Here is a 27,776-nt window from a genome sequence, read left to right on the forward strand (position 1 = left end):
GTTTGCAGGGCAGCCTTGTGGATGGCCCCGGAGCAGGCCCGATGGAAGAAGAAAGAAGCCACCATGATGAGGGAAGTACATTGAGTCAATTACTAATAAATCCATCACCTGCTTGCCAAAACAATCCAGCAAAATTACAAAATGGGAGCCTGCCAACTGAAATATCCCAAGCCCAAGTCAATGGAGACAGCTGTTTACAGACCAAGAACAGCTATGGTGTCACACACATGAAGGGAAACCAGGACAGCTCTGACCTAGTACATGAAAACAGAGTATATCCAAATTTACATAATGGTGCAATAAAGCGCACGCTTAGTGAACCTTTGCTGGCAGAGTATTTTCAGCAGAAAAAAGTCAAAGGCGTTGGAGAAGTGAATGGAGAAAATGAGGGAGAAATAAATGGACAACACATCCAACCAGAAGTTTCTGAATTTTGTAGCAAAGACAAAGCTGTGAGAACAGAAGAAGATGAAAATGAACATGCTCAGGTTCCCAATGAGCAGAACAAAGACCTTAATTCCCCAAACAATGACAATGCTTTGTATCAGAAAGATGAGACAATTCCATTGTCCAATGGTGCTACTGTTTTTGCCTCTTCCTTGAAGTTGACACATGAGGAATTATTGGAGAAAACATGTTCTCAATATTACCCTGAAAAGGTTTCTCTGGCAGTGCAGAATAACACCCCTCACACTGTTGCCATTAAAACTCTAAATGATGCTAGCAATGATGTGTCTCCCCAGACAAATCATTCACCACATACCTCAGGGCAGATTACTTCCCAACTATCCTTGAACTTGGTGCTGTCTCAAGGGCCAGGTGCTATGACTGCTGAGGCTCCCAATGGTGACAAGTGCAGTGAGCCAGCCATGAAACCAGGAAGCTTTTCACTTCACATACCAGAACAGAAACCACTTCCACAAGAGGCACCAAATTATAATTCCCAAAATATAAATGAAAGAAATTGTGAAGCACATGATACTGGGCGCCCAGTGTGCTCAGAACAAGTTGCTGTTTCTACAAATCCATCGTACCATGGCATCACTAATCGACCTAATGACAGCTTTTCTGAGGATTTCAATAGAGATCATTTTACCTTAATGCAGTTGAATAAGTTACTGTTTGCCCAAGAAACTGACAGCTACAAAACCTCCCAAAACCTATGTAGTGATAATTTATTACACTCACAAAATAATGAATCATGTCAACCATTTGATCCAAGAATGATCTCTCAGCCAGCTCTTTTGCAGTCTCAGAACAGTAAGACATTACCCACTCTTGGGCTGCCTTCTCTACACTGCTCATCAGGAACAGATCCACCCCAAGAACACAATGGGCAGACAAATTGTACAGTTAACAACTATCCAGAAAAGCTAAAAGAGCAAAATTCACAAAAAGGGAGTGATCAACGCAATGGGATGGAAGGAGATGCTATGGATATGATGGAGCAAAGAAGACCGTTTCTTAAATCAAACTTCAAAGATTTTCGAAGAAATCATTGTCTGAAGGAGGAAAATTCACAGTCTTCAGAGGATTTACTAAGATTACTTATGTTTTCACAGTCACAAAGTCAAAAGAAGCTTAAGCAATATACAAGAAAACAGGGCAACATGAATCGGGGACAAGCTAGTGAGGACATAGGGGAAGGAATATCACCACTTCAACCTCATGGGCAGCAGCTAAATTTCCAAAAGCACTTATCCCAAGGAGCGGGCACAGATACACAACTGCAGTCCTATGAACAGAAAAACAGCTCTATGCTTTTCCTGCCCTCTCATTCAGAGCAGCAAACTGAGCAAACATTTGACCATCCTTTAAAACGGCACTTAAACCTACAAACATCTGAAGGCGAACAATTTCCACATAACATAATACAGCCGTTACACCAACAGGCTTTGCATTCAAAACAGTCCGAAAGTTCACAGTTTCATCCAAACCCACACTTTCAGAGACAAAATCAAGATTTTAACATGGTCAAAGAGCATTTACCACACTTTCACTCTCAATCGCTCTACAACAACACTCCACCCAGGGCAAGTCCACAGAATCACATAAAAATGGAGGAAAGCTCTCAAGCAGCCAATCAGTACCAGAATATGCATCAGTATCATCTCTCCACTCAAGATATCGAGGGGCAACTGAGACATGGTTCAAACAACACAAATTTAAATTTTAATCAAGTTCTGCCTGGCTCAAATAGAAAAGATCAGTATGGATCCAAAAACCTGGAATCTGGTAAAGATCATGTAAAAGTTAAAGCAGAAGCTATTGAGCAATATTACCAAGCTAGCAGATCCCAAGATCAGCATGGTTATCAAGAGCAGAAAATCAACAGCAACCTTCCCATTTTAAACCCTAACCACATGACACAGGGAAGGTCAACCCCACAAAATCTAGTAAACCAGAATAGATACTTACCACAAAGTAATTCTGCTGCTCAGCATTTGCGAGATCAAACAGGATACCATCCTCAGTTCGCAAATCAGATGAATTGTATTCCAAAGCATGCTGCTCTAAGACATCATTTACTTCAGCGCAGGGAGCAAACCAAACTTGAAATTTCCCCGCCACGTGGATCTGTCAAAGTGGAGAACAGCTCACAGTCTGTCTGCATGCGAACACCCAATGAAAGCAAAACAGGGAAAAAAACAATCAAACCACAGATTCAGCATTTTCAACACCTACAACAAAGGAGTATTCTTGAAACAATGGAACAACAACTGAAACAGTATCCGAGTAAATCATTGTTTCACCATCATGTGTCTACCATAAAATCGTCCAAGAACATGAAGGTGGAGTCCTCAGGCCCCGTTACAATTCTGACTACACACACTAACTCTTCAACACTAGACCATCCACAAGAAAAAACCCCAACGAAAAGAGCAGCAGGATCTGCTCTGAATAATTTTTTAGAATCCCCTACAAATCTCCTAGGAACCCCTATTAAAAATCTATTGGATACGCCTGTGAAAACTCAGTATGATTTTCCATCATGTAGCTGTGTAGGTAAGTGATCAAACACAATTGAAGATTTAATAGATATAATTCAATTTGCGTTGACTAATGATCTTAACTTCATAACGCTAGAATCATGGCCATTAATTGTTTTATCTTGCACCTCATTTTTTTAATGACGTGATTGTGGTGCATACAAGTACATCTTTATGAGAAAAAATCTGAATCACTCCCTTTACAAGTGAAAGGGTTTCCAAAACTAGGCATGGAAACTTGGGTGAAGTCAAAATTCCCCACTGTTCCCATTTGAAATCATCCTATGAACACAGGTTGCTGTTTTATGGCAGTCTGTCTTTTGTTTAAAGGGGACCTGTCACCATTAACAAATTTCTAGCAAAAAATAAATAAATTGTGAACGAAATAGTATGGACTAATAAGAATAGATGCTCCAGAATTCTTATTTGATGGAGAATGTAAGTAGTTACTAAAACAGACATGTCAGGAGAGGTGACAGGTCCTCATTAAGCAGAAACGTGTACTTTTGGAAGCCATACGAATTGATGTTTCTAGCGCTTCCTGCTTTACTATGGATTACTTTGCTTAGTAAGGTGAGGAATTTTGATAATAGCAGTATGCATTAGTCTGCTGTTGGAGGCTCTGTCACATTTGGTGGCAAGGATGGCCCAGGATGATGCGCTATTCTGGCCTTCAAATTGATAGAAAGCATAATGGAACCCCTTTATAAGTCAACGAAGGTGCCATTAGGATCCATTACATAATGGATCTAGCACATAGGTGTGGATTCCATTATAAATGGAAGCCATATTGCTGAACTGTGCCCATGGAAATTGACAATTTCCATTACATTTTCATGAGCCAGTTGATTTTTAATGTACCTATGAAAAAACCCAAATGCTTAAAATTTTGCACAGAAAACCTTACCTTTTTTTAAATTTTTTTCTATGAACAGATCAAATCATAGAAAAAGATGAAGGACCATATTACACACATCTTGGTGCTGGACCGAATGTGGCAGCTATTAGAGAGATTTTGGAAGAGAGGTAATTTTTTAAATAATTTTAAGAAACAAACACTATGGGGGGAATTGATCATTTGGGTAATATTTGAAGTCAGTTTACCTTGAGTCTACGTTGGAGTACTATGCCTCAAATTTATCAAATCACACAAGTTTGCTAAATTTGTGCATCTTTAAAATTAACACTTTTGTTTAGCAGTTTTTATGCCATCCCCTTACAGGAGTGAGGTTGCAACTTTTGTTTTTATAAATCTGGAGTGAAATTAGCATATAACCACCCTCACTTTTCAAACCTGGAGTAAATGGTGTTTAAAGTGGTTAAACCATGAGTAAGGTCAAAAATTGAAATCAGATAGATCATATAGTACATAACAATCTCTTTCTAACAAAGCTAGAACCAGCTCTGTACCTCACATGGATCCAGAGATCTCCCCATTCCTTGCTCCAATTTTTCTGCTAGATTTATTTCAAGCTGGCAACTCAGAGGACGTGTTCTTTCTGCTACAGCTCAGAGCAGCATGTCCTTTCTGCTACAGCTCTTGCCCTATCATAGCTCAGGAGGCAGTTGAAGGATGAAACTGAGCATCATCTCAGTGAGCAGGGTAGAGAAATAAGAAAAAGACAAACAGCAGGTGGCGCTATTCAGATAGATTTTATTGAATAACTCAGTGGCTATACCAAATTTTCAATTACATCTGATTACAAAAGTATTCAGATCCAGGTGCTGGCTTGAAAATGGCAGAAAATTTTTCGTGGAACAACCCTTTTAAAAAGTGGCACAAATTTGTGCAAATAAGTACAAAATTACTATTCAAACCCCAAATTCTGGAGTGCAAAGCTTAATAAATTTCCTCCTATACCTCTTGACATTTTTCATTTTATTGCAAAGGAACATAACTTGAGTGGAATGTGTTGTAATACACATATAGGGGACATTAAGACCAGTGTGGAAAACTTAAGTCCCTCTGTGCTGCTGGAGGAAGCGTCAAAGTTATGTAAAGGCTAAGTTTAGCGCTTCCTCCAGCAGGCCATGTGACAGAATTAAATCTACACCTGCTCCCTTGCATAAATGGCATGGAAAATGATAAATGAGCCGGGCCGGCCGGCCTGCCTGCTTCCCCGCCCACACCATGCCCCCTTTTCTCAGCACTCTGAAAAAGCAGGAAAAAGTTGCAGATTTTATCCCACAGCATTTTTGCAATCCTTTTGCATTTTCTAAAGAGAGCCATGCAGGGCTTTGAGAAATGAAGGGGTACAGCCTTTTTCAGAGCTCTTCTAGCTCTTTGGTTTAGTAATCAATAGGGACCAGAACATCCAGATTTTAGCCTATCACTTCTAACATTATAAAATGTCAAGCTTTTTTTTTTTAAAAGATAGGTATCCTTTAACCTTTCTGTCATCCCAAAAGTATGCACAATGAAAACAGCCAATCTTTATAAAGCTATAATATTATCTTAGAAACACATAAGATTAGGTGCATTGAGTAGAATATTGATATTATCATCTAGTTTCTCTAGATTCCATTCTATACTATACCATTTTAACACACGCTCCATTCCAAATGTGTGAATATTTGCATTAATTGTAGGTTTCATTCTCAGGTTTGGTGAGAAGGGCAAGGCCATCAGGATCGAAAAAGTTATCTATACAGGGAAAGAAGGAAAGAGCTCTCAGGGATGTCCAATTGCAAAATGGGTAAGTAATGTGCAGGATGAAGAATAATATACTGAGAGACTCAAATACATAAATAAATACACTGCTCAAAAAAATAAAGGGAACACTTAAACAACACAATGTAACTCCAAGTCAATCACACTTCTGTGAAATCAAACTGTCCACTTAGGAAGCAACACTGAGTGACAATCAATTTCACATGCTGTTGTGCAAATGGGATAGACAACAGGTGGAAATTATAGGCAATTAGCAAGACACCCCCAATAAAGGAGTGGTTCTGCAGGTGGTGACCACAGACCACTTCTCAGTTCCTATGCTTCCTGGCTGATGTTTTGGTCACTTTTGAATGCTGGCGGTGCTTTCACTCTAGTGGTAGCATGAGACGGAGTCTACAACCCACACAAGTGGCTCATCTAGTGCACCTTATCCAGGATGGCACATCAATGTGAGCTGTGGCAAGAAGGTTTGCTGTGTCTGTCAGCGTAGTGTCCAGAGCATGGAGGCGCTACCAGGAGACAGGCCAGTACATCAGGAGACGTGGAGGAGGCCGTAGGAGGGCAACAACCCAGCAGCAGGACCGCTACCTCCGCCTTTGTGCAAAGAGGAACAGGAGGAGCACTGCCAGAGCCCTGCAAAATGACCTCTAGCAGGCCACAAATGTGCATGTGTCTGCTCAAACGGTCAGAAACAGACTCCATGAGGGTGATATGAGGGCCCGACGTCCACGGGTGGGGGTTGTGCTTACAGCCCAACACCGTGCAGGACGTTTGGCATTTGCCAGAGAACACCAAGATTGGCAAATTCGCCACTGGCACCCTGTGCTCTTCACAGATGAAAGCAGGTTCACACTGAGCACATGTGACAGACGTGACAGAGTCTGGAGACGCCGTGGAGAACATTCTGCTGCCTGCAACATCCTCCAGCATGACCGGTTTGGCATTGGGTCAGTAATGGTGTGGGGTGGCATTTCTTTGGAGGCCTCGCCAGAGGTAGCCTGACTGCCATTAGGTACCGAGATGAGATCCTCAGACCCCTTGTGAGACCATATGCTGGTGCGGTTGGCCCTGGGTTCCTCCTAATGCAAGACAATGCTAGACCTCATGTGGCTGGAGTGTGTCAGCAGTTCCTGCAAGACGAAGGCATTGATGCTATGGACTGGCCCGCCCGTTCCCCAGACCTGAATCCAATTGAGCACACCTGGGACATCATGTCTCGCTCTATCCACCAACGTCACGTTGCACCACAGCCTGTCCAGGAGTTGGCAGATGCTTTAGTCCAGGTCTGGGAGGAGATCCCTCAGGAGACCGTCCGCCACCTCATCAGGAGCATGCACAGGCGTTGTAGGGAGGTCATACAGGCACGTGGAGGCCACACACACTACTGAGCCTCATTTTGACTTGTTTTAAGGACATTACATCAAAGTTGGATCAGCCTGTAGTGTGTTTTTCCACTTTAATTTTGAGTGTGACTCCAAATCCAACCTCCATGGGTTGAAAAATTTGATTTCCATTTTTTAATTGTTGTGTGATTTTGTTGTTAGCACATTCAACTATGTAAAGAACAAAGTATTTCAGAAGAATATTTAATTAACTCAGACCTAGGTTGTGTTATTTTTGTGTTCCTTTTATTTTTTTGAGCAGTGTACAAAAAAACTAGCTCACCATTAGTCAGTGGATATCAATATGGATCTTCTACAAAGGGGGAAAATATTTTGGGATATTACAGATATTGACGATAATGAATATGGATATTATAATATACGTCCTCAGTAACGCAATTGAAAATATATATGTATGAAGAGGAACGTTAAAACAAAATAACAAATCTTTATTATGTGATACTAGCATCACAATAATAAAGAGTTGTTATTTTGTTTTAACGTTCCTCTTCATACATATATATTTTCTATTACAGATATTGCTTGACAGAATAGTGCTGCAATTATAGATGATTGAGACAGGTTTACTAAGGCTAGTTTCACAGTTGTGGGCCAGCAGAGCACGGCCTTCCGGAGTTCTCTGGAACTGGTGTTGCCAGATGTTACCAGAACGCCCACCGCCACCATTAGCTATAATAGAGTCTGGCAGATACCAGGCAAATATGCAGAAATTTGGGATTTGCATGCAATTGTTTTTGTCTGGCCAATTCCCGGAATTCTATGTCTGAGCAGCCTACTAGAAACTAGATATTCTAAGGTTGCACCTAAATTATCACAGTGGCTGATGCCAGATTATAAATTTGGTGCACTTTTAGACACTGTTATCTAACTTTACACCACCTACTGGTTGGTTACTTTGTGCCAAAATTTTAGTGCATGATGGCGCATCCTAAGACATGACCCTTCCCACTAACTTAGCCATATGTCTTGTTGAGCAAGATGCAAAAAGTGTCTAAAACACATATTAAACGTGGTGTAAAACGTGTGGCCGTTCATTGGCAGAAATAAAATTCTGGTGCATTTAGCTTAGTGAATCTGCTGAGAAGTGGTTAAAGACAGTGGGGCAGATTTACTAAGGCTACATTCACACTTTTTTTATGGTCATTTTCATAGCCAGAAGGATCCCACTGGAATCAATGGGTCTGATTTTAACGACTGCTTAGTCAGTAGTATACCCGTTTAACGGCCATTAAAAACGAGTCCACTATTGGAAAATGGCATTTCAGGCGTTAAAAAAAAAAACACTCACCTCATCCACTTGCATGTGCCAGGACACTCGCTCCTCACAGGAAACAGAAGGACCTGACATTCCCACCATGGTGACGTCATCATGCTCGAAGCATCAGGTCCTTCTGTCTTATTATTTATGCTGGGGGCCAATATGGTGGACATTATTAATGCTGGGGGCCTTTATGGAAAACATTATTAATGCTAGGGGTCATTATGTATACTGCAGGGTTTGGGATTTAAATAAATTTGCGGATCTGCAATACACTACGAACGTGTGAATGGACCTTAATATAGTAAAATTGGTCTAATGACTCTCACACATCTAGTTGTACTGCTATATTTATACTCATGTAATAATTGTGCTGCCTTATATATTCAGATGTATTGCTTTGGTAAAATGTAAAAACTAGAAAATGTGCTTCTACAATTCAGCTATTTTATATTATGAATTCCCTTGGCTCATACAAAGCTTGCCCATTTGTTGACAGGTCATTCGTCGAAGTGGACTTGAGGAGAAAATGCTGTGTTTGGTGCGAGAACGAGCAGGTCACTCATGTGAAACTGCTGTGATAGTGATTTTGATCCTGGTCTGGGAAGGCATATCAACAACCTTAGCAGATAAGATGTACACTGAACTCACCGAAACGATTCGGAAGTATGGAACCTTGACAAACAGACGTTGTGCTCTTAATGAAGAGTAAGTGGGATGCAATGATAGAAACAAACAAACAAACCTATTTTCTTGCCTATAGCTGCAGTCAATGAATTTAATAATCTTACATGACAACCAATTAAAAGATTTCATATTATTCAGGCGTACCTGTGCATGCCAGGGGCTGGACCCTGATACCTGTGGTGCCTCGTTTTCTTTTGGGTGCTCTTGGAGTATGTACTACAATGGGTGCAAGTTTGCTAGAAGTAAAATACCCAGAAAGTTCAAACTTCTTTGTGATGACCCAAGAGAGGTAAGTGTCTCTTTTTTGCATATTAAACAGAACAAATTTAGAAAAACTTGGTTGTGAAGAACCACGAGGGGCTTAAATTTTATTGTCTCTTTTACCTGGGAACAAACCATTTATTCCTAATAGTTGAGCTGAAGTACAGTTGAATTTACATGCATCAGTCATTTCTTCTGTATTGGAATAAATGATCGTCACTGCGATCATTAATCCCCATATTAAGTTATTGCTTGTGGGCAGTCCCATCCTTGGCCAATGTAAAGGGACCCTATCATTATGATAGTAAAAGCAGATATGTATCATGTAGTGTTCAAATGGGAAAACAGTTGTCACATTACACAACAATATATTTATAGCTTTTGAAATTTAAGTACTGCAAAACAAGCATTGCCAGTATCCACAGGCAGGACAAACTTCTCCATTGAGTTTCAATACCATTATGTTGTTTCCTGTTGTAATGTAATGTATTCTTATTATAATGGAAATAACTACAGTACATGCACGGCATAGAATTCATAGTCTTGTACAATTGTTTCTAGCTTTACCATCAGTGCTTAAAAGGGGTCTCCACTTTCTGATGAAATTTCAAAAATGGCCTCATCCGATAGGTACAGGCATGTGAAATTGTAAAAGGAGTCAATATTTATCCCAGAATGCTGGCTGAAGCCCTTCGCTCTTCAGACTATGGGTCCCACATGTAAACAATGGACACGGTAGCTGCTGTATCCATGGCTCTCAAGATGGAAGCAGTCATATGCCTTATCCAGTTGACTGCTTCCCAGTTGCATCTTCTTGCGCACCAGTGCCAAAAGCCTTCAGCACATACACAGACTTAGGCAGCATAATCTGTATTTGAGCAGAAGAAGAGGCAATCAGGGAGGTGGTCATATGGAGCCGTGCACTGTGGGTGTATGGGATTTAATTTGCATCTAGGGGTAAGAAATGACCCCTTTTAAAATTTCACATGCCTGTACTCATCACAATATGCAATTTCTGAAATTTCTGCAGAAAGTGGTTAACCCCTTAGGAAGTACAAGTCCCTTTCTCTGACGATTGGCAGTACTGTTATATGCCCTGTTATATTAACAAATTCATCCATTACTATATTTTTAATGAATTTTTTAATTATTATTTTTTATTCATTATTATTTAGTAATGACATTTTTTTATGATATTAAGAGCTATGCGTTCTTTGTAAGTTCTATACACTGACCAAAAATATAAACGCAACACTTTCGGTTTTGCTCCCATTTTGCATGAGCTGAACTCAAAGATCTGAAACAATTTCTACATTCACAAAAGACCCATTACTCTCAAATATTGTTCACAAATCTGTCTAAATCTGTGTTAGTGAGCACTTCTCCTTTGCCGAGATAATCCATCCCACCTCACAGGTGTGGCATATCAAGGTGCTGATTAGACGGCATGAATATTGCACAGGTGTGCCTTAGACTGCCCACAATAAAAGGCCACTGTGAAATGTGCAGTTTGATCACACAGCACAATGCCACAGATATCACAACGTTTGAGGGAGCGTGCAATTGGCATGCTAACTGCTGGAATGTCTACCAGAGCTGTTGCCCGTGCAATGAATGTTCATTTCTCTACCATAAGCCGTCTCCAAAGGTGTTTCAGAGAATTTGGCAGTAGATCCAACCGGCCTCACAACCGCAGACCACGTGTAACCACACCAGCCCAGGACCTCCACATCCAGCATATTCAAATCTATGATCGTCTGAGACTAGCCACCTGGACAGCTACAGCAACAATGGGTTTGCATAACCAAAGAATTTCTGCACAAACTGTCAGAAACCGTCTTAGGGAAGCTCATCTGCATGCTCGTCGTCCTCATCGGGGTCTGGACCTGACTGCAGTTCGTCATCGTAACCGACTTGAGTGGGCAAATGCTCACATTCTATGGCGTCTGGCACGTTGGAGAGGGGTTCTGTTCACGGATGAGTCCCGGTTTTCACTGTTCAGGGCAGATGACAGACAGCGTGTGTGGCGTTGTGTGGGTGAGCGGTTTGCTTACATCAATGTTGTGGATCGAGTGGCCCAGGGTGGCGGTGGGGTTCTGGTATGGGCAGGTGTATGTAATGGACAACGAACACAGGTGCATTTTATTGATGGCATTTTGAATGCACAGAGATACCGTGACGAGATCCTGAGGCCCATTGTTGTGCCATTCATCCACAACCATCACCTCATGTTGCAGCATGATAATGCACGGCCCCATATTGCAAGGATCTGTACACAATTCCTGGAAGCTGAAAACATCCCAGTTCTTGCATGGCCAGCATACTCACCGGATATGTCACCCATTGAGCATGTTTGGGATGCTCTGGATCGGCGTATACGACAGCGTGTTCCAGTTCCTGCCAATATTCTGCAACTTCGCACAGCTATTGAAGAGAAGTGGACCAACATTCCACAGGCCACAATCAACAACTTGATCAACTTTGCGTGAGGCAAATGGTGGCCACAACAGATACTGACTGGTTTCTCCCCCCCCCCCAGTAAGGCAAAACTGTGCACATTTCAGAGTGGACTTTTATTGTGGGCAGTCTAAGGCACACCTGTGCAATATTCATGCTGTCTAATCAGCACCTTCCTTGATTTGCCACACCTATGAGGTGGGATGGATTATCTTGGCAAAAGAGAAGTGCTCACTAACACAGATTTAGACAGATCTTTGAGTTCAGCTCATGCAAAATGGGAGCAAAACCGAAAGTGTTTATATTTTTGGTCAGTGTATATTTACTAGGCATTTTTGACTGATATGTCTGTAAGGAAACTAATTCCTGGAATTATTTATAGCAGAAGATAGAACCCTACCTTGAAATGTGTAAATGTGCCACTAGATGAAAAAACTGTGAGCACTGTCTATTACAAATGACATCCACACTTACAGTGTATTATGCATTTGCCAGATATTGTTCATAGATCTATTTGTGATTATGGGTTGTATGACTTGGAATGAACAACCTAATCTGACAGTATGTCAGGTTAACTGCTAGTGTTCAATGATGCCACCTAAACAGCAGGTAGCATTTTACTCCATTTATGGCCCTTAGGGTGTTTCATTTTGTAATGGAAAAAAATTTAATGTAAAATCTTTGCATACTTTGCTTATGCCCCAAGTCTGAGTGTTGTAAAAGATATATATGCCAAATATCAAGAAGATTGGATAATATTTAGAGGTTGCACACTTTGATCAGTTTTGTAAAAGTAGGCAAAAAATATGATTTTTCAATGTTAATTACTTTTATTGGGAAAACTATAAATCACAAACTTAAAATAATATTAAAACTAGACACGAAGATTAATAGGTAGGCAAAACATGTGTTATATTAATCAGCTTTGAATGATGCAATCCCTTATTTTGTTAGCTTGGTGACGACTTTTCTGTGATGCTCGACTACCCTCAACAAGAATTATTTTAGTTGTACGTCCCTGACCGATTTGTTAAACTTTTTTTATCAGAGCAATTCCTCTTTCTGAGTTATCATTGACCACCTTAAGAGCGTTCACATGGCTTCTTAGAGAATCACTGCAGTATTCTGTCACGTCGTGGATCCCAAACAATTCAAAGTAACAAAATCGCTCAGGTCTTTTCCTTCAAAAACTAGGTTTTTACCCTCTAATCATTTCATTTCCTTTTTCTTTGCAGGTTTGGTTTCTAAATTTTTAGTCATATTTTCCTTAACAGCCTGAGTAATACGTTCGTCCAAAAAAGCCAAACCTACGTTTGTTTCTGACAGATACCAAAGGTGTCTCTTAGCAACTGTGAGAGCACTTTTTTTGACATCTGCATCTGGGTAAGTGCTCAGAAGCTGTAGCATATCCAAATCATTCTTTGGAGCCCATCGAATTACAATTACCTCGTGCAAAAAGCGAAAATATATGAAGCTGACAAAATGTGCAACCTGTTTCATTCAATTCATTTCAATTCTCGTTGAGGAACAATCAACTATTTAGTGAAGAGGACAATTTTAAGTGCATATATTGCCTTGGCCATCCACCTTGCTTGATGCAGAGCCCCTGGGATCCTGAAACTGAAGTTGTTTTTAGACCAACCTCCTAGGTACAGGAGTGAGAGTAGTAATTAAAGTGATCAATGTGTGCAACCTCTAAATATTATCCAATCTTCTTTCGGGGCGCAAGCAAAGTCATAAGAAAATCACATCTTTGGAAAAATGAAACACGCTAATGGTCCTATTTTGTATATCCCATGCTTTGGTGAGAATTAAAGCTGCTAGTTTCCTGCAGCGGGAAATCTACAAAATGGTAGAAGTGTGGTGTCGCTGTGGATTCAGACGCTATCAGAGTGACAGGCTCCAGCAATGGCTTGTTGGTGTTTCCAACCTGCTAACTGGTTTCATCTCAGAGACTTATTTAATGTACGATGGGCCTCTTCATGACTCATCTCCCTGTCCACTGTTTCACAGAATACTCCTCTAAGCTGAGGATCTATGAAATATACCTTTTGATTTTTAATTATCAACATTTTTTCTTAACTGTAAAGTCATGTCTTGCAATAAGCAATTTTGAAAACATTAAGACAGAATTTATTATTTTATGTGATCTAATATAGGAAGAGAAATTGGAAGACAGTCTTCAGAACTTGTCAACCATGATAGCACCAATCTACAAGAAGCTTGCACCAGATGCCTATAATAACCAGGTATGTAATATTCTATTATGGGTGAGTTGACTATTTAAGGATACACATATTAAAGGATATGCACACAGGTCTACACACAACTTATGAGCAATATTAATTGTTCTCTGTTTCAGAAGGATTTCTCACTAATAGATTCTCATTACATTGTAGATAGAGCATGAGCACAGGGCCCCAGATTGCCGACTTGGCAAAAAGGAAGGTCGCCCTTTCTCAGGAGTTACCACTTGTTTGGACTTTTGCGCTCATTCCCACAGAGATCTGCACAATATGCAAAATGGCAGCACACTGGTAAGTCAGACTTTAATGTTTGGACAGGGGGAGATTTGATCCCCTGTACGCTGGAATGAGATGCGGCTAGTTTATTAAGAGGAAGATGCCTATTAATAAACTAGTTGCATCTCTGGCCTTCCGTTCACCAGAAACTCAAATGTATCTGTAAATATAATGATGCTCAAAAAACATGTGTAATAGACCTGTGCCAGACTGTGATACAAATATATTTGCCCCCTGCTAAATATATATATCTATATATATACAGTGAGAAACAGAAGTATTTGAACACCCTGCGATTTTGAAAGTTCTCCCACTTAGAAATAATGGAGGGGTCTGAAATTCACATTGTAGGTGCATTCCCACTCAGGTGCATTCCCACTCTGAGAGACAAAATAAAAATAAAAATTCAGGAAATCACATTGTATGATTTTTGAAGAAGTTATTTGTCTTGCACTGCTGAACATAAGTATTTTAACACCTAAGAAACAGCAAGAATTCTGGCTCTTAAAGACCTGTTACTGTGCCTTTAAAAAGTCCACCTGTACTCCACTCATTAATCTAACTTAGTAGCACCTATCTGAGCTCTTTAAAGACACCTGTCCACCACACAGTCAGTCAGACGCCAACTACTACCATGGGCAAGACCAAAGAGCTGTCAAAAGACACCAGAGACAAAATTGTGGACCTCCACAAGGCTGGAAAGGGCAACAGGGCAATTACCAAGCAGCTTGGTGAAAATAGATCAACTGTTGGAGCAATTGTTAGAAAATGGAAGAGGCTAAAGACGACTGTCAGTCTCCCTCGAACTGGGGCTCCATGCAAGTTCCCACCTCTTGGGGTATGACTGATGATAAGAAAGGTAAGGAATCAGCCCAGAACTACAAGGGAGGAGCTGGTCAATGACATGAAGAGAGCTAGGACCACAGTTTCAAAGGTCACTGTCGGTAGAACACTACGCCGTCATGGTTTCAAATCATGCATTGCACAGAAGGTTCCCCTGCTGAAGTCATCACATGTCCAGGCCCGTCTGAAGTTTGCCAATAACCATCTGGATGATCCAGATGAGGCATGGGAGAAAGTCATGTGGTCAGATGAGACCAAAGTAGAACTTTTTGGTCTAAACTTCATTTGTCGTGTTTGGAGGAAAAAGAAGGATGAGTTGCATCCCAAGAGCACCATCCCTACTGTGAAGCATGGGGGGGGGGGGGTAACATAATCCTTTTCTGTGCTTTTCTGTGAAGGGGACAGGATGACTGCACTGTATTAAGGAGAGGATGAATGGGGCCATTTATTGTGAGATTTTAATCAGCAACCTCCTTCTCTCAGTCAGAGCATTGATGGGTCGAGGCTGGGTCTTCCAACATGACAACGACCCGAAGCACACAGCCAGGATAACCAAGAAGTGGCTCTGTAAGAAGCATATTAAGGTTCTCCAGACCTAAATCCAATAGAACATCTTTGGAGGGAGCTTAAACTCTGTCTTGCTCAGCGACAGCCCCGAAACCTGACAGATCTAGAGGAAATCTGTGTGGAAGAGTAGGCCAAAATCCCTGTTGCAGTGTGCAAACCTGGTAAAGAACTACAGGAAACGTTTGACCTCTGTAATTGCAAACAAAGGCTTCTGTACCAAATATTAACACTGATTATCTCAGGTGTTCAAATACTTAAGTTCAGCAGTGCAAGACAAATACATTCTTTAAAAATCATACAATGTGATTTCCTGAATTTTTATTTTTATTCTGTCTCTGAGTGGGAATGCACCTACAATGTGAATTTCAGACCCCTTTATGATTTCTAAGTGGGAGAACTTGCAAAATCGCAGGGTGTTCAAATACTTCTGTTCCTCACTGTAGGTTATTAACAAGGATTTCTTATCAACATTTTTTTTATATTTTATGAAGAGTCGAATCCATCTATGTATTTATAAAAATCACTCTGCAAATTATTTCCATGCCATAATCTTATTTTCCCAATGCCCTTCAGGTTTGCACTTTAACCAGAGAAGACAATCGTGAAACTGGGAAAATTCCCCAGGATGAGCAGCTGCACGTTTTACCTCTTTATAAAGTCTCTAATGTGGATGAATTTGGCAGCACAGAGGTGCAGGAAGAGAAGAAAAGAACAGGTGCTATCCAGGTCCTAACTTCTTTCCGCAGGCAAGTGAGAATGCTGGCAGCGCCCGTGAAAACCTGTCGGCAAAAGAAGATGGAAGCCAAGAAGGCAGCAGCTGAAAAACTCTCAGCAAACTCAGAAAATGGCCCAGGCAAAGGTGAAAAAGAGAAATCTTCTCGTTACAAGAATGCACATTCTGAAATAGCTAACCATGAAAAACAGCTTGCAGGTAAGGAAACCACTTATTTCAGAAAATCCAGATGTAGCAAACTTTAAACTGACAATAAAAGGCAATGAACACCTTCGGGACAATTTTTTTAAGATTGCATTTTACTCAGTTCAAGCTAAAAATTAAAAAAATCGGAAGTTTTTGTGATACATGTGGCTAAACAATCAGTCTATGTGAACACTGTCCCTCACGGCTTCGGAACTGACAGAACTCAGGAGGAACAGTCTGGAAATAGACTGATTTTTAACCGAATGCATCACAAAATCTGCTGACAATTTTTAATAAAGACCAATTAAAAAAATATATTTTTAGCCCAAAATGAATAAAATGTAATCATAAAATAATTGCCCCGTAGGTATCCATAGCCTTTAACCCAAAAGCCATTAAAAAGGACAAGTTGAAATGTACCTAAGTCTTTCCATATACATTATTAAAACTTATTGTAAATGCCATAGAATAAATTTTTCTAATATATTTCATTTTTTAACATTTTTCCAGTGAATTAGACACCTGAAGTTTAGGTGCCTATTGTGCTTCAGAATCCATATGCTATGCCAGGCTTCAGCAGAGTGGGCACAGGCAGAGATAGCTACAGTCAGGTCCATACAGTCAGCTTTAATTTGAGGGTACTTACATACAAATCAGGTGAACGGTGTAGGAATTACAACAGTTTTCATATGTGCCTCCCACTTGTTAAGGGACCAAAAGTGATGGGACATGATAATCATAAATCAAACTTTCACTTTTTAATACTTGGTTGCAAATACTTTGCAGTCAATTACAGCCTGAAGTCTGGGACGCATAGACATCACCAGACGCTGGTTTTCATCCCAAGTGATGCTCTGCCAGGCCTCTACTGCAACTGTCTTCAGTTCCTGCTTGTTCTTGGGGCATTTTACCTTCAGTTTTGTCTTCAGCAAGTGAAATTCATGCTCAATTGGATATAGGTCAGGTGATTGACTTGGCCATTGCATAACATTCCACTTCTTTATCTTAAAAAACTCTTTGGTTGCTTTTGCACTATGCTTTGGGTCATTGTCCATCTGCACTGTGAAGCGCCGTCGAATGAGTTCTGAAGCATTTGGCTGAATACGAGCAGATAATATTGCCCGGAACACTTTAGAATTCATCCTGCTGCTTTTGTCAGCAGTCACATCATCAATAAATACAAGAGAACCAGTTCCATTGGCAGCCATACATGCCCACACCATGACACTACCACCACCATGCTTCACTGATGAGGTGGTATGCTTAGGATCATGAGCAGTTCCTTTTCTTCTCCATACTCTTCTCTTCCCATCACTCTGGTACAAGTTGATCTTGGTCTCATCTGTCCATAGGATGTTGTTCCAGAACTGTGAAGGCTTTTTTAGATGTCGTTTGGCAAACTCTAATCTGGCCTTCCTGTTTTTGAGGCTCACCAATGGTTTACATCTTGTGGTGAACCCTCTGTATTCACTCTGGTGAGGTCTTCTCTTGATTGTTGACTTTGACACACATACACCTACCTCCTCAAGAGTGTTTTTGATCTGGCCAACTGTTGTGAAGGGTGTTTTCTTCACCAGGGAAAGAATTCTTCGGTCATCCACCACAGTTGTTTTCCATGGTCTTCCGGGTCTTTTGGTGTTGCTGAGCTCACCGGTGCGTTCCTTCTTTTTAAGAATGTTCCAAACTGTTGTTTTGGTCATGCCTAATGTTTTTGCTATCTCTCTGATGGGTTTGTTCTGTTTTTTCAGCCTAATGATGGCTTGCTTCACTGATATTAACAGCTCTTTGGATCTCATCTTGAGAGTTGACAGCAACAGATTCCTAATGCAAATAGCACACTTGAAATGAACTCTGGACCTTTTATCTGCTCATTGTAATTGGGATAATGAGGGAATAACACAAACTTGGCCATGGAACAGCTGAGAAGCCAATTGTCCCATTACTTTTGGTCCCTTAACAAGTGGGAGGCACATATGCAAACTGTTGTAATTCCTACACCGTTCACCTGATTTGGATGTAAATACCCTCAAATTAAAGTTGACAGTCTGCAGTTAAAGCACATCTTGTTCGTTTCATTTCAAATCCATTGTGGTGGTGTATAGAGCCCAAAATTGCGTTGATGTCCCAATATTTATGGACCTGACTGTATGTAACAAAAATAAAATTTCTGTGTGATCTCAGGAATGTGAAATAAGCAGCAGTCCCAATCTTGTCGGAGTAAGTCCCTTCTCCAATAAAATCACCAGAAAGTACATATATATGGGTCTGCGCTACAGAGATAGCTATGTGATGGTTGACATCCTTCCTTGTACAGTCTACATGCTCAAGCAGGGAAGGCTATTAAACCAAAGTATGCTAATCCAAATTACACTGTGCTTCTAATCTGTTCTGCCCTCAGGCATGGCAATATAAGAGAACAGATCTGCTTTTAATTAAGCTATATTAGGCGTGTTTATTCCATTCTTCTTGTTACTCATCATAAGAATACAACAAAAATACTTGAAAGCCTTTTTCCATAACTGATTCTGAGTGTCCATTTTGTTTTAACTTTTGGTGCAGTCCTGGTAAGTTCTTTCAGAATTATCAATTATCAATTTAAGGGCTTATGTACACAACCATGGTTTGGGTCCGCATCCGATCAACATTTATTCCGGGTTGGATGCGGACCCATTCACTTTAATGAGGCCGCAGAAGATGTGGACAGCACTCTGTGTGCTGTCCACATCCACACGTCCATTCCGTGGTGTCTGCAAAATTATAGAACAGTTCTATTCTTGTCCACATTATAGGACAAGGATAGGCCTGTTCTATTAGGGGCCGGCCGTTCTGTTCCGCAAAATGCGGAATGCACATGGCCAGTATCCATGTTTTGCAGATCTGCAATTTGCAGACTGCAAAACAGCCAATGGTCGTGTGCATAAGCCCTAAAACTGAGCACATTGGGGCAGATTTACTAATCCTTTAGATGGCATAATCTTAGGCAGTCTAGACATGCAAGAAATTTATGCTGGATGATAAATTTGGTACTTCGTTCGACACTTTTGTCTAACTTTACACCAACTATTAGTTGGCTTAGTTTGAGGCAGACTTTTATGCCAAAATTTTATTGCCATTTTGGTGCAGAATGTCATGTCACATATTAGGTCACACTCACTTTCCCAAAAAGACACACCATTTTTCCCTTGTTAGGCTAGGAGCTGATAATTTCTCTAAATTTTGAGGAACCAAATTGTGCCACATTTTGGCACAATGCAAGACAAAATCTAGGCATATTCACATTAGTAAATGTGGGCCATTTTCTGAGTTTCTGTAACAAACATAGAAACATAGAATGTGTCGGCAGATAAGAACCATTTGGCCCATCTAGTCTGCCCAATATACTGAATACTATGAATAGCCCCTGGCCCTATCTTATATGAAGGATAGCCTTATGCCTATCCCATGCATGCTTAAACTCCTTCACTGTATTTGCAGCTACCAGCTATTCCATGCATCCACTACTCTCTCAGTAAAGTAATACTTCCTGATATTACTTTTAAACCTTTGCCCTCTAATTTAAAACTATGTCCTCTTGTAGCAGTTTTCTTTTAAATATTCTCTCCCCTTATATCTTGTTGGTTCCCTTTATGTATTTAAAAGTTTCTATCATATCCCTTCTGTCTCGTCTTTCTTCCAAGCTATACATGTTAAAGAGGACCTTTAACTACAATAAAAAATCTAAACTAAGCATCCAGACATGGAGAGCGGCGCCCAGGGATCTCCCTGCACTTACTATTATCCCTGGGCGCTGCTCCGTTTTCCCGGTATAGGCTCCGGTATCTTCATATGTTCGGCTCAATTGGGTGGAGCCTGCCGGCGTCTCCTACTCCCAGGCTGGAGTGCTGGCCAATCGCAGCACTCAGCTCATAGCCTGAGAGAAAAAAGAAACTCTCAGGCTATGAGCTGAGCGCTGCGATTGTCCAGCACTTCAGCCTGGGAGAAGGAGACGCCGGCAGGCTCCACCCAGTTGAGCCAAACATATGAAGATACCGGAGCCTATACCGGGAGAACGGAGCGGCGCCCAGGGATAATAGTAAGTGCAGGGAGATCCCTGGGTGCCGCTCTCCATGTCTGTATGCTTAGTTTAGATTTTTTATTGTAGTGAAAGGTCCTCTTTAAGGTCCTTTAATCTTTCCTGGTAAGTTTTATCCTGCAATCCATGTACTAGTTTAGTAGCTCTTCTCTGAACTCTCTCCAAAGTGTCAATATTCTTCTGGAGATATGGTCTCCAGTACTGCGCACAATACTCCAAATGAGGTCTCACTAGTGCTCTGTAAAGCGGCATGAGCACCTCCCTCTTTCTACTGGTAATGCCTCTCTATATACACCCAAGCATTCTGCTAGCATTTCCTGCTGCTCTATGACATTGTCTGCCTACCTTTAAGTCTTCTAAGATAATGACCCCTAAATCCCTTTCCTCAGATACTGACTTAGGACTGTATCACAGATTTTATATTCTGCTCTGGGGTTTTTACGCCCCAGGTGCATTATCTTGCACTTATCAACATTAAATTTTAGTTGCCAGATTTTGACCATTCCTCTAGTTTTCCTAAATCCTTTTCCATTTGGTGTATCCCTCCAGGAACATCAACCCTGTTACAAATCTTTGTGTCATCAGCAAAAAGACACACCTTACCATCAAGGCCTTCTGCAATTTCACTTGATAAAGATATTAAACAACTGTTATTAAGACTATTAAATATAGCTTTGAACCACACTGGTGATTGGTTCTTTGGTGAAATATCATTGCATGCGAATACGCAGTTCTTAAAAGTGTTCATACTGAATATGATAATGTTAATTAAAAATCTGTTTATTTTAGCAAATGTATTATAAATTTTTTTCTTAATTGCAGATCTTTTGCGAATTTCAGGACAAACCATGCAACCGGGCTCCATTCCTAATATTGGCCACGCAGACCCCATTAATTCATTTCCTACGGCAGATCAAAACAACCCTTATGCAAGAATCTCTAACCCGGCCAACCCTTATCAGAATGCCGCCTCCAATTTCCCAAGCTCTAATCACATGGATCTTTTTCATGCTCCTCCAAACTCAGCAGTTTCCTGTGCCTCCACACCAATGAACCCTTACCAAGGATCTTTAAATCAAAGTAGTCCATGTCCTCCGTATCCATGTAATGGAAATATTCCAATGGAAAATTGTCCTCCATATCTAAGTCATTATACTCCACCTCAACATCATATGTTTTACAGGTTTAAAAACCAAGATCCAGCGGCTAATTTAAGCATGCCTCCAGTTCAGTCCTTGTACCAGCAGAGGTTTGCAAACAATAAATATATGAATTATGGAAACCAAAGCACACAAGTTGAAGATTTTAATAGCTGCAATCTGAAACCAAACTCTGACCCCATGGGATCATTTAACCCTTACCCTGTGCATCAAGGAGATAATCACTTGATTGAAGGTGTCTCAAAGCAAAACCCCAACCTTAGTAATGCTGATTACAATTCTCTGAGTAAGAATGGTGATTACCCTCTTCCACACTCCTTCCGGGCTCATGAAACCAATGCATCCATGGGAGGCAGAGCAGGACCTCTGCACCTTCATGGTAAAAATAGTGACATGCATTCACATGTAATGAATGGGATACCTGAAATGCTTCCAAGTCTTAATGATGACAGAACTGCAATGGGAGGTCTCAGTCGAGTTAATGGTGCTAATGTTCAGGAAAAACTACCACAGGCCTCAGCAACTTCCCAAGAAGACCCACAAGAAGTGTGGTCAGACAGTGAGCAAAGCTTTCTAGATCCTGATATAGGAGGTGTGGCAGTGGCCCCAACTCATGGTTCAATTCTCATTGAATGTGCAAAGCGTGAGCTCCACGCAACAACCCCTTTAAAAAATCCAAATAGGAATCACCCTACTAGGATATCATTAGTGTTTTATCAACATAAAAGCATGAATGAGCCAAAGCATGGCTTAGCATTGTGGGAAGCAAAGATGGCAGGCAAAGCCAGGGAAAAAGAAGAGGACTGTGAAAGGTATGGTCCAGATTATGTTGCTCCAAAATCTTACAATAAAAAGGCTAAACGGGAACCTGTTGAACCAACCCATGAGCCTGCTGAACCAACTTATCTACGTTTCATCAAAACGCTCACACAGAGGACAATGTCAATGACCACAGACACACAAGTCACCACATCTCCATACGCCTTAACACGGGTTACAGGTCCTTACAACAGATACATGTAGTCTGTTGGGTTACCTCACATATTTCAGATTGGTGCACCATTTTCTGATAGGCTTGTTCATTCATTCATTGGTTGTGTGGAATGCTGTGACTGAGAGGGGACAGTATTTAGCTAAACATAAATGTGATCTGTGCGAGAGAATACCAGCAAAACCAAGAAAAGGTATCGGCACCATCATATATATCTTCTCTGACTAACAGGTCACAGAGTATGTCAAAGAATACAATCACCCTATGCAAAGGTGTTCAACAGATATCAACAGGTTTACTGGATGAAGAAAAATAGTATTTTTTATCTTTGACCATAGAGCATTGTACATCTTTGACCACTTTTATATTAAAAAATGTCAGTAGGAGCCAGAGATAAATTTGCTGTAGTATAACAACATCAGGAATCTTACAAAGACCTTGCGGTGCTGACTTCTTAATGTGCTAAATGATACTGGAATTACAATTTTTTTAACCTACGTTATAATAGCTTAATAGTGACCTCCAGTGTACTGAAGGGATGTAGATACACAGATCATTGTTTTAAAGAAAACACTGAAAAAATTTGGACATTTAGAAAAATTGGTGCTATCATGTGGGTCTCTATGAATGCTTAATGCCTTGAAAGATTAATATCATTTAATGAGCATACATAAATTAAACACATTTTAAAAATGAGAGAAAAAGTACACCTTTACATACATTTTATTGGTTTGTTTTATATATATTCTGTCACATACTAATTTACAATTCATAACATTTAATGATCACGAATGAAAGTCTACTATATAACCCACTATATCCTGCATTGCATAAATTATTTGTATATACTATGTTTTTTTCTTAAATTAATCAGGAGGAAGGTTTATTCCTTAAAGAAGCACATCTGCAAAAAATATCTGGCTCGTTAGATGGCACATGATGTAAGCTGTTATGAAAGAAAATACTTTTACTGGTTGCTGAACCACTCTGTTCTGGTCCTCTGCTGTGTCACGTGATCAAAATTCTGACTCTCCAACTGACACAGTATCTTACGGTCTGGACAGGAAGGCCACTTCTCTGTTCATTCGCAGTCTTAAAGGAATGAGTAGAGAAACTGACTTCCTGTCTACACAGTAGACTGTATCAGTTGAAGACTTGGTCACACGACACAGCAGAGGACCAGAAGGGAGAGGATAACTCACAAATACAGCCACCAGTAAGAGGATTACCTGCACTACAATTTAAATCATGTACCTTTCTAATGGGACAGAGAATAAAACATTTTGTAGGAGTGCTTCTTTAAAGTATTCTTTGGTGCTAACCTAAGCCAAATACACAACAGTACAAAAAAAAAAAGTATTGTTCTTGTGTTCATATAGGAGTAATATGATTCTTAGTATGAGAAGTTTTAGAGCAGATTGTTCCTAATCTAATGCAAAAAAAAAAATGCATCACGGACGTCATCCATATTTTTTGCAGATCCATGTTTTGCGGACTGCAAAATACATATGGTCATGTAAATGCACCCTAAAGATTATTCTGATTATTCTGATTAATATGTTAATATTATGAATTTATTTATTTAATGATGCACATGCCTGATTTCAGAGTAGCTGTACTTTTAGGGCAGTTTTGTCTTTAGCTAAAGGCAAAAGAAATAATGGAGAAATATACTAAAACTGACATTTTATACACCTGTCTTAGTATACTCTCGTCTGGTACAGGATGCACCAGAAGCTGAAATCTACTCCATGTAAGCGATGGGGTAGATTTCAGGTTTAACTTACACCAGTTTTCTGGCGGAGGTTATCTTAAAACCACACCCTCCTGTCCAAGCCCTGCCAACTTTTTAGAAAAGAGTTGAGCGTGGCATAAAGTGGGGAATAGGTGTCATTCTTTGTGCAAAATAGGCCTTGTACAAAAATGTGCAACCAGAAAACTGGTGTAAAATCATTAATAAATTCTCCATACAGATTATTTTAATATATATATATATTTTTTTTATCTTAACCACACTATTTACATTACTATAACTTGTGTTTTAATGTGGTGATATATGTATATTGCACCAGGGCTAGCATGAGATGTTTTGAACCATACAGTTCACATCCATTAAACAGTCTTATTAATAATTCTAGCTACAAGAAGAACCCAATGTTCCTTTTCATAAATATCTCTGAGATTTAATTTCTTTGGCTCTAGGTTTGCATTAAAGAAACTTTATGAATCCTTACTCTACATGTCCTTTTGTTTTACTTTTTGCTTGTTAATACATATTTTTGACCCTTTTTTTAAGGTTAATTGCATGTTGTCATGTGCTTAATCCAACTCTACTGGTTCTGTCTGTAACCTGGGCTTATCCACCTTGAATTTCCCATAACAACGATTATTGACAGTGAAACTCCTTACTGCTGCCAGGCTATCTCTAAATTCCTATGACTGTGCTGTACTGAAGTAAAACATAATATGATGTACTGTCATTACTATACAGTAGAAATGACCATGAGCATAGTGGACAGATAGGTGGAATCTACCTGAAATAGTGCTTTATCCTATATATAGAGGTATTTCTCTATAGTATAGCGCTAAGTTATTTCTACAAAGAAATCGCAGTAATTTTTTAAGCTAGTCTGCGATGATATAATTTGAGCTAAATTTACATCTTTACAAATTACTATTTTGTTTAGCGATACACTTTATTATTATTTTTTTACCACCCCTCTAGAGGGGTAAGATTGCGCCTACTTTTAAAAGTTGCAGTTGATAAATCTGTGTACACCTAATCAACGTAGCTAACCATGCTCATTTTCCATCCATCATTCCATCCAAAAAATGACGAGAGCAGCACTAACTTTTTGTGCAAAAAATCAGTGTGCGCCACAATTTGCCAATCTTCATATCACTGCAAATCAACAGATACATTTCTCCCATAATGTTTTGAAGGGCTTGTCTTAGTTCTAGTAGCTAAAGTTTAATAGACAAACACAGGGGATAAAATATGGCAGTATAAGTAATTAGATCTCTACAAGCAGCCTGCAGCACTATAAAACATTGTCTTAACACACGTACAAACATACAGAAATGTATGTACCCTGTATTCCCATCTGCAGTCATTTGCATGGCTTTTAATCTCTTGACACAACATAGTGGTGAGCTGTATACATATACTTGCTTTTACTTTTACTTGCACACTTCCAGACAACCACCAAAACCATTATTAAAAATTGTTACACAAGTTTTAATTTTAATTTTAATTTTGTTGTAAATATCTATATTTATTGTGTTCCAGTGGGACTTACTGACTGTCATCTCTAAACCTATGTATAAAATATTAACTGTATGAATTCTGTTAGACGCATGTAGAAAACAGGAGCAAAAGCAGACATCATGTTTTTAAGAAATCAGAAAAATGAATTAGTACTTCATTTATAATTTGTAATTTCATTCAAAATCGTCTTGAATTCAGTGAAGTTGTTTAGATTTTATACTATGGTGGCATGTGTTTTGTGACAGCACATTAATCCTGCTGGAACTGAGCTGGAAGTTTAGAGATGAATGCAGTAGATGCATGTATCAATAACGTTATCACAATTGGCTTTTTTTATTAAATTAATTTTGCAGTGTAGACTTTCTTGGGAGAATACATGTCCCTATAACCAATGGTGCATTTTAGGATATTGCAAGGCTTTCAGGATTTAGAATATTTATAGGTAGTTTATATATTTTTTTTCTACCAAAGTTTCTTATTGAGAATAATATTTCATTTATGCAATGCTGAATTTTATGTCACAGTTTACATATGAATACAATAAGCTATCACAGAAAATACTGGCTAAGTAGTACATCTGCATCACAGCTACAACGTTTCAGCACACAGATAACTAGATGTATTCATACGTTTGAACTTATTTAGGGTTGTTTACTAACTGCAAAATATATGGCGGTGCAGACATCAAGTAAGATTACTTAGATGTTTCTAATTTACCACCTTGGACTTACATAGGCCCACTCTTTAAAATCTACGAGGTTAGAAGTAACCTAATATATGATAACCATTTACCATATTTTTCAGACTGTAAGATGGACCAGACTATAAAACACACAGGTTTACACTGGAATACCGTAAAATTAGGAAAAAAAAAAAGTTTGACTAGTTTAAGACTTCCCTGTGTTCTACGATAATGAAGGGGCTAACATCAGCTTACCTTATGATCTAGTGTAGGGGTCAATGCCACCTTCCTTGGTGATCTAGGGCAGTGGAGAGGTCAATGTCACATTCTTCTTCTACAATGGTGGAACAGTTAATCTAGGGGGGCGGAACAGTTAATGTATGATTCCCTGGGATCTAGAAAAGTTAAGGACCTAATGTTTGCTTCTCCGGTGGTTTAGGGTAATAATGGCATGTTTCCCTAGTGGTCTAGGGCACTGAATAAGTTGCTTCCCTGATGGTTTAGAGTAATTAAAAGGTTAAAGGGATTTTTGGAACTTAAATATTATTGATCTATCCTCAAGATAGGTCATCAATATCAGATTGGTGAAAGTCCAACACCGGCACCCCACCAATCAGCCACTGATGCCAGAATGTATGCGGTGGATGGAAGGCTTCATTGACTGTGTAGCTTCTGACACTCGCCTACTTCAGCTCAGCTCACTTGAATGGAAGTTGAGCTGCAGTATTCCAGCATTGCCACTACACAGTGAGTGGATCCTTGTGAATCTGGTTCCAGTGCTGGTGGCTGTTCAAAACAGCTGATTGCAACTTGTCCTGAGGATAGGCCATCAATGTCTAAGTACCATAAAACCCCTTTTAATGCACACTTCGCTCATGATACTAAGCTGGTGGAGGTATTAATACTTCTTGATGATTGGTTTACTTATTTCATATACATTTTACTCTCATTGTTACATAAAAGCTTTTATCTCACACCCTAAATTTGATCTTAACAGTCTATGAATTTTTTTAAAAGTATTTGCA

The 27,776-nt window shown here is 39.8% G+C and overlaps 1 protein-coding gene across 2 annotated transcripts; it reads left to right on the forward strand.

Moving 5' to 3' along the window:
* On the forward strand, positions 1 to 27,761 carry TET2 (tet methylcytosine dioxygenase 2). 2 transcript variants are annotated; one of them, XM_040418241.1, is made up of 9 exons: positions 1 to 3,006; positions 3,926 to 4,016; positions 5,593 to 5,686; positions 8,822 to 9,030; positions 9,148 to 9,298; positions 13,887 to 13,976; positions 14,127 to 14,264; positions 16,233 to 16,590; positions 21,473 to 27,761. In XM_040418241.1, exons 1-9 carry the CDS (start codon positions 42 to 44, stop codon positions 22,831 to 22,833), a joined length of 5,457 nt encoding a protein of 1,818 aa, XP_040274175.1. In that variant the 5' UTR covers positions 1 to 41; the 3' UTR covers positions 22,834 to 27,761. The 2 variants fall into 2 exon arrangements, with proteins under 2 accessions (XP_040274175.1, XP_040274176.1); XM_040418242.1 differs by having other exon boundaries at positions 21,491 to 27,761.
* Positions 27,762 to 27,776: the final 15 nt, after the last annotated feature.

This window comes from Bufo bufo, chromosome 2 (assembly GCF_905171765.1).
Source record: "Bufo bufo chromosome 2, aBufBuf1.1, whole genome shotgun sequence".
Classification (NCBI taxonomy): Eukaryota; Metazoa; Chordata; class Amphibia; order Anura; family Bufonidae; genus Bufo; species Bufo bufo.

What these genes read in the sequence shown, in the direction of transcription:
- TET2 (XM_040418241.1), top strand. Translation starts at nt 42, where the DNA reads ATGGAAGAAGAAAGAAGCCACCATGATGAGGGAAGTACATTGAGTCAA. An exon ending in AGAGAGATTTTGGAAGAGAG is followed by an intron (nt 4,017 to 5,592) that starts GTAATTTTTTAA and finishes TTTCATTCTCAG; the next exon opens with GTTTGGTGAGAAGGGCAAGG. An exon ending in TTTGTGATGACCCAAGAGAG is followed by an intron (nt 9,299 to 13,886) that starts GTAAGTGTCTCT and finishes GATCTAATATAG; the next exon opens with GAAGAGAAATTGGAAGACAG.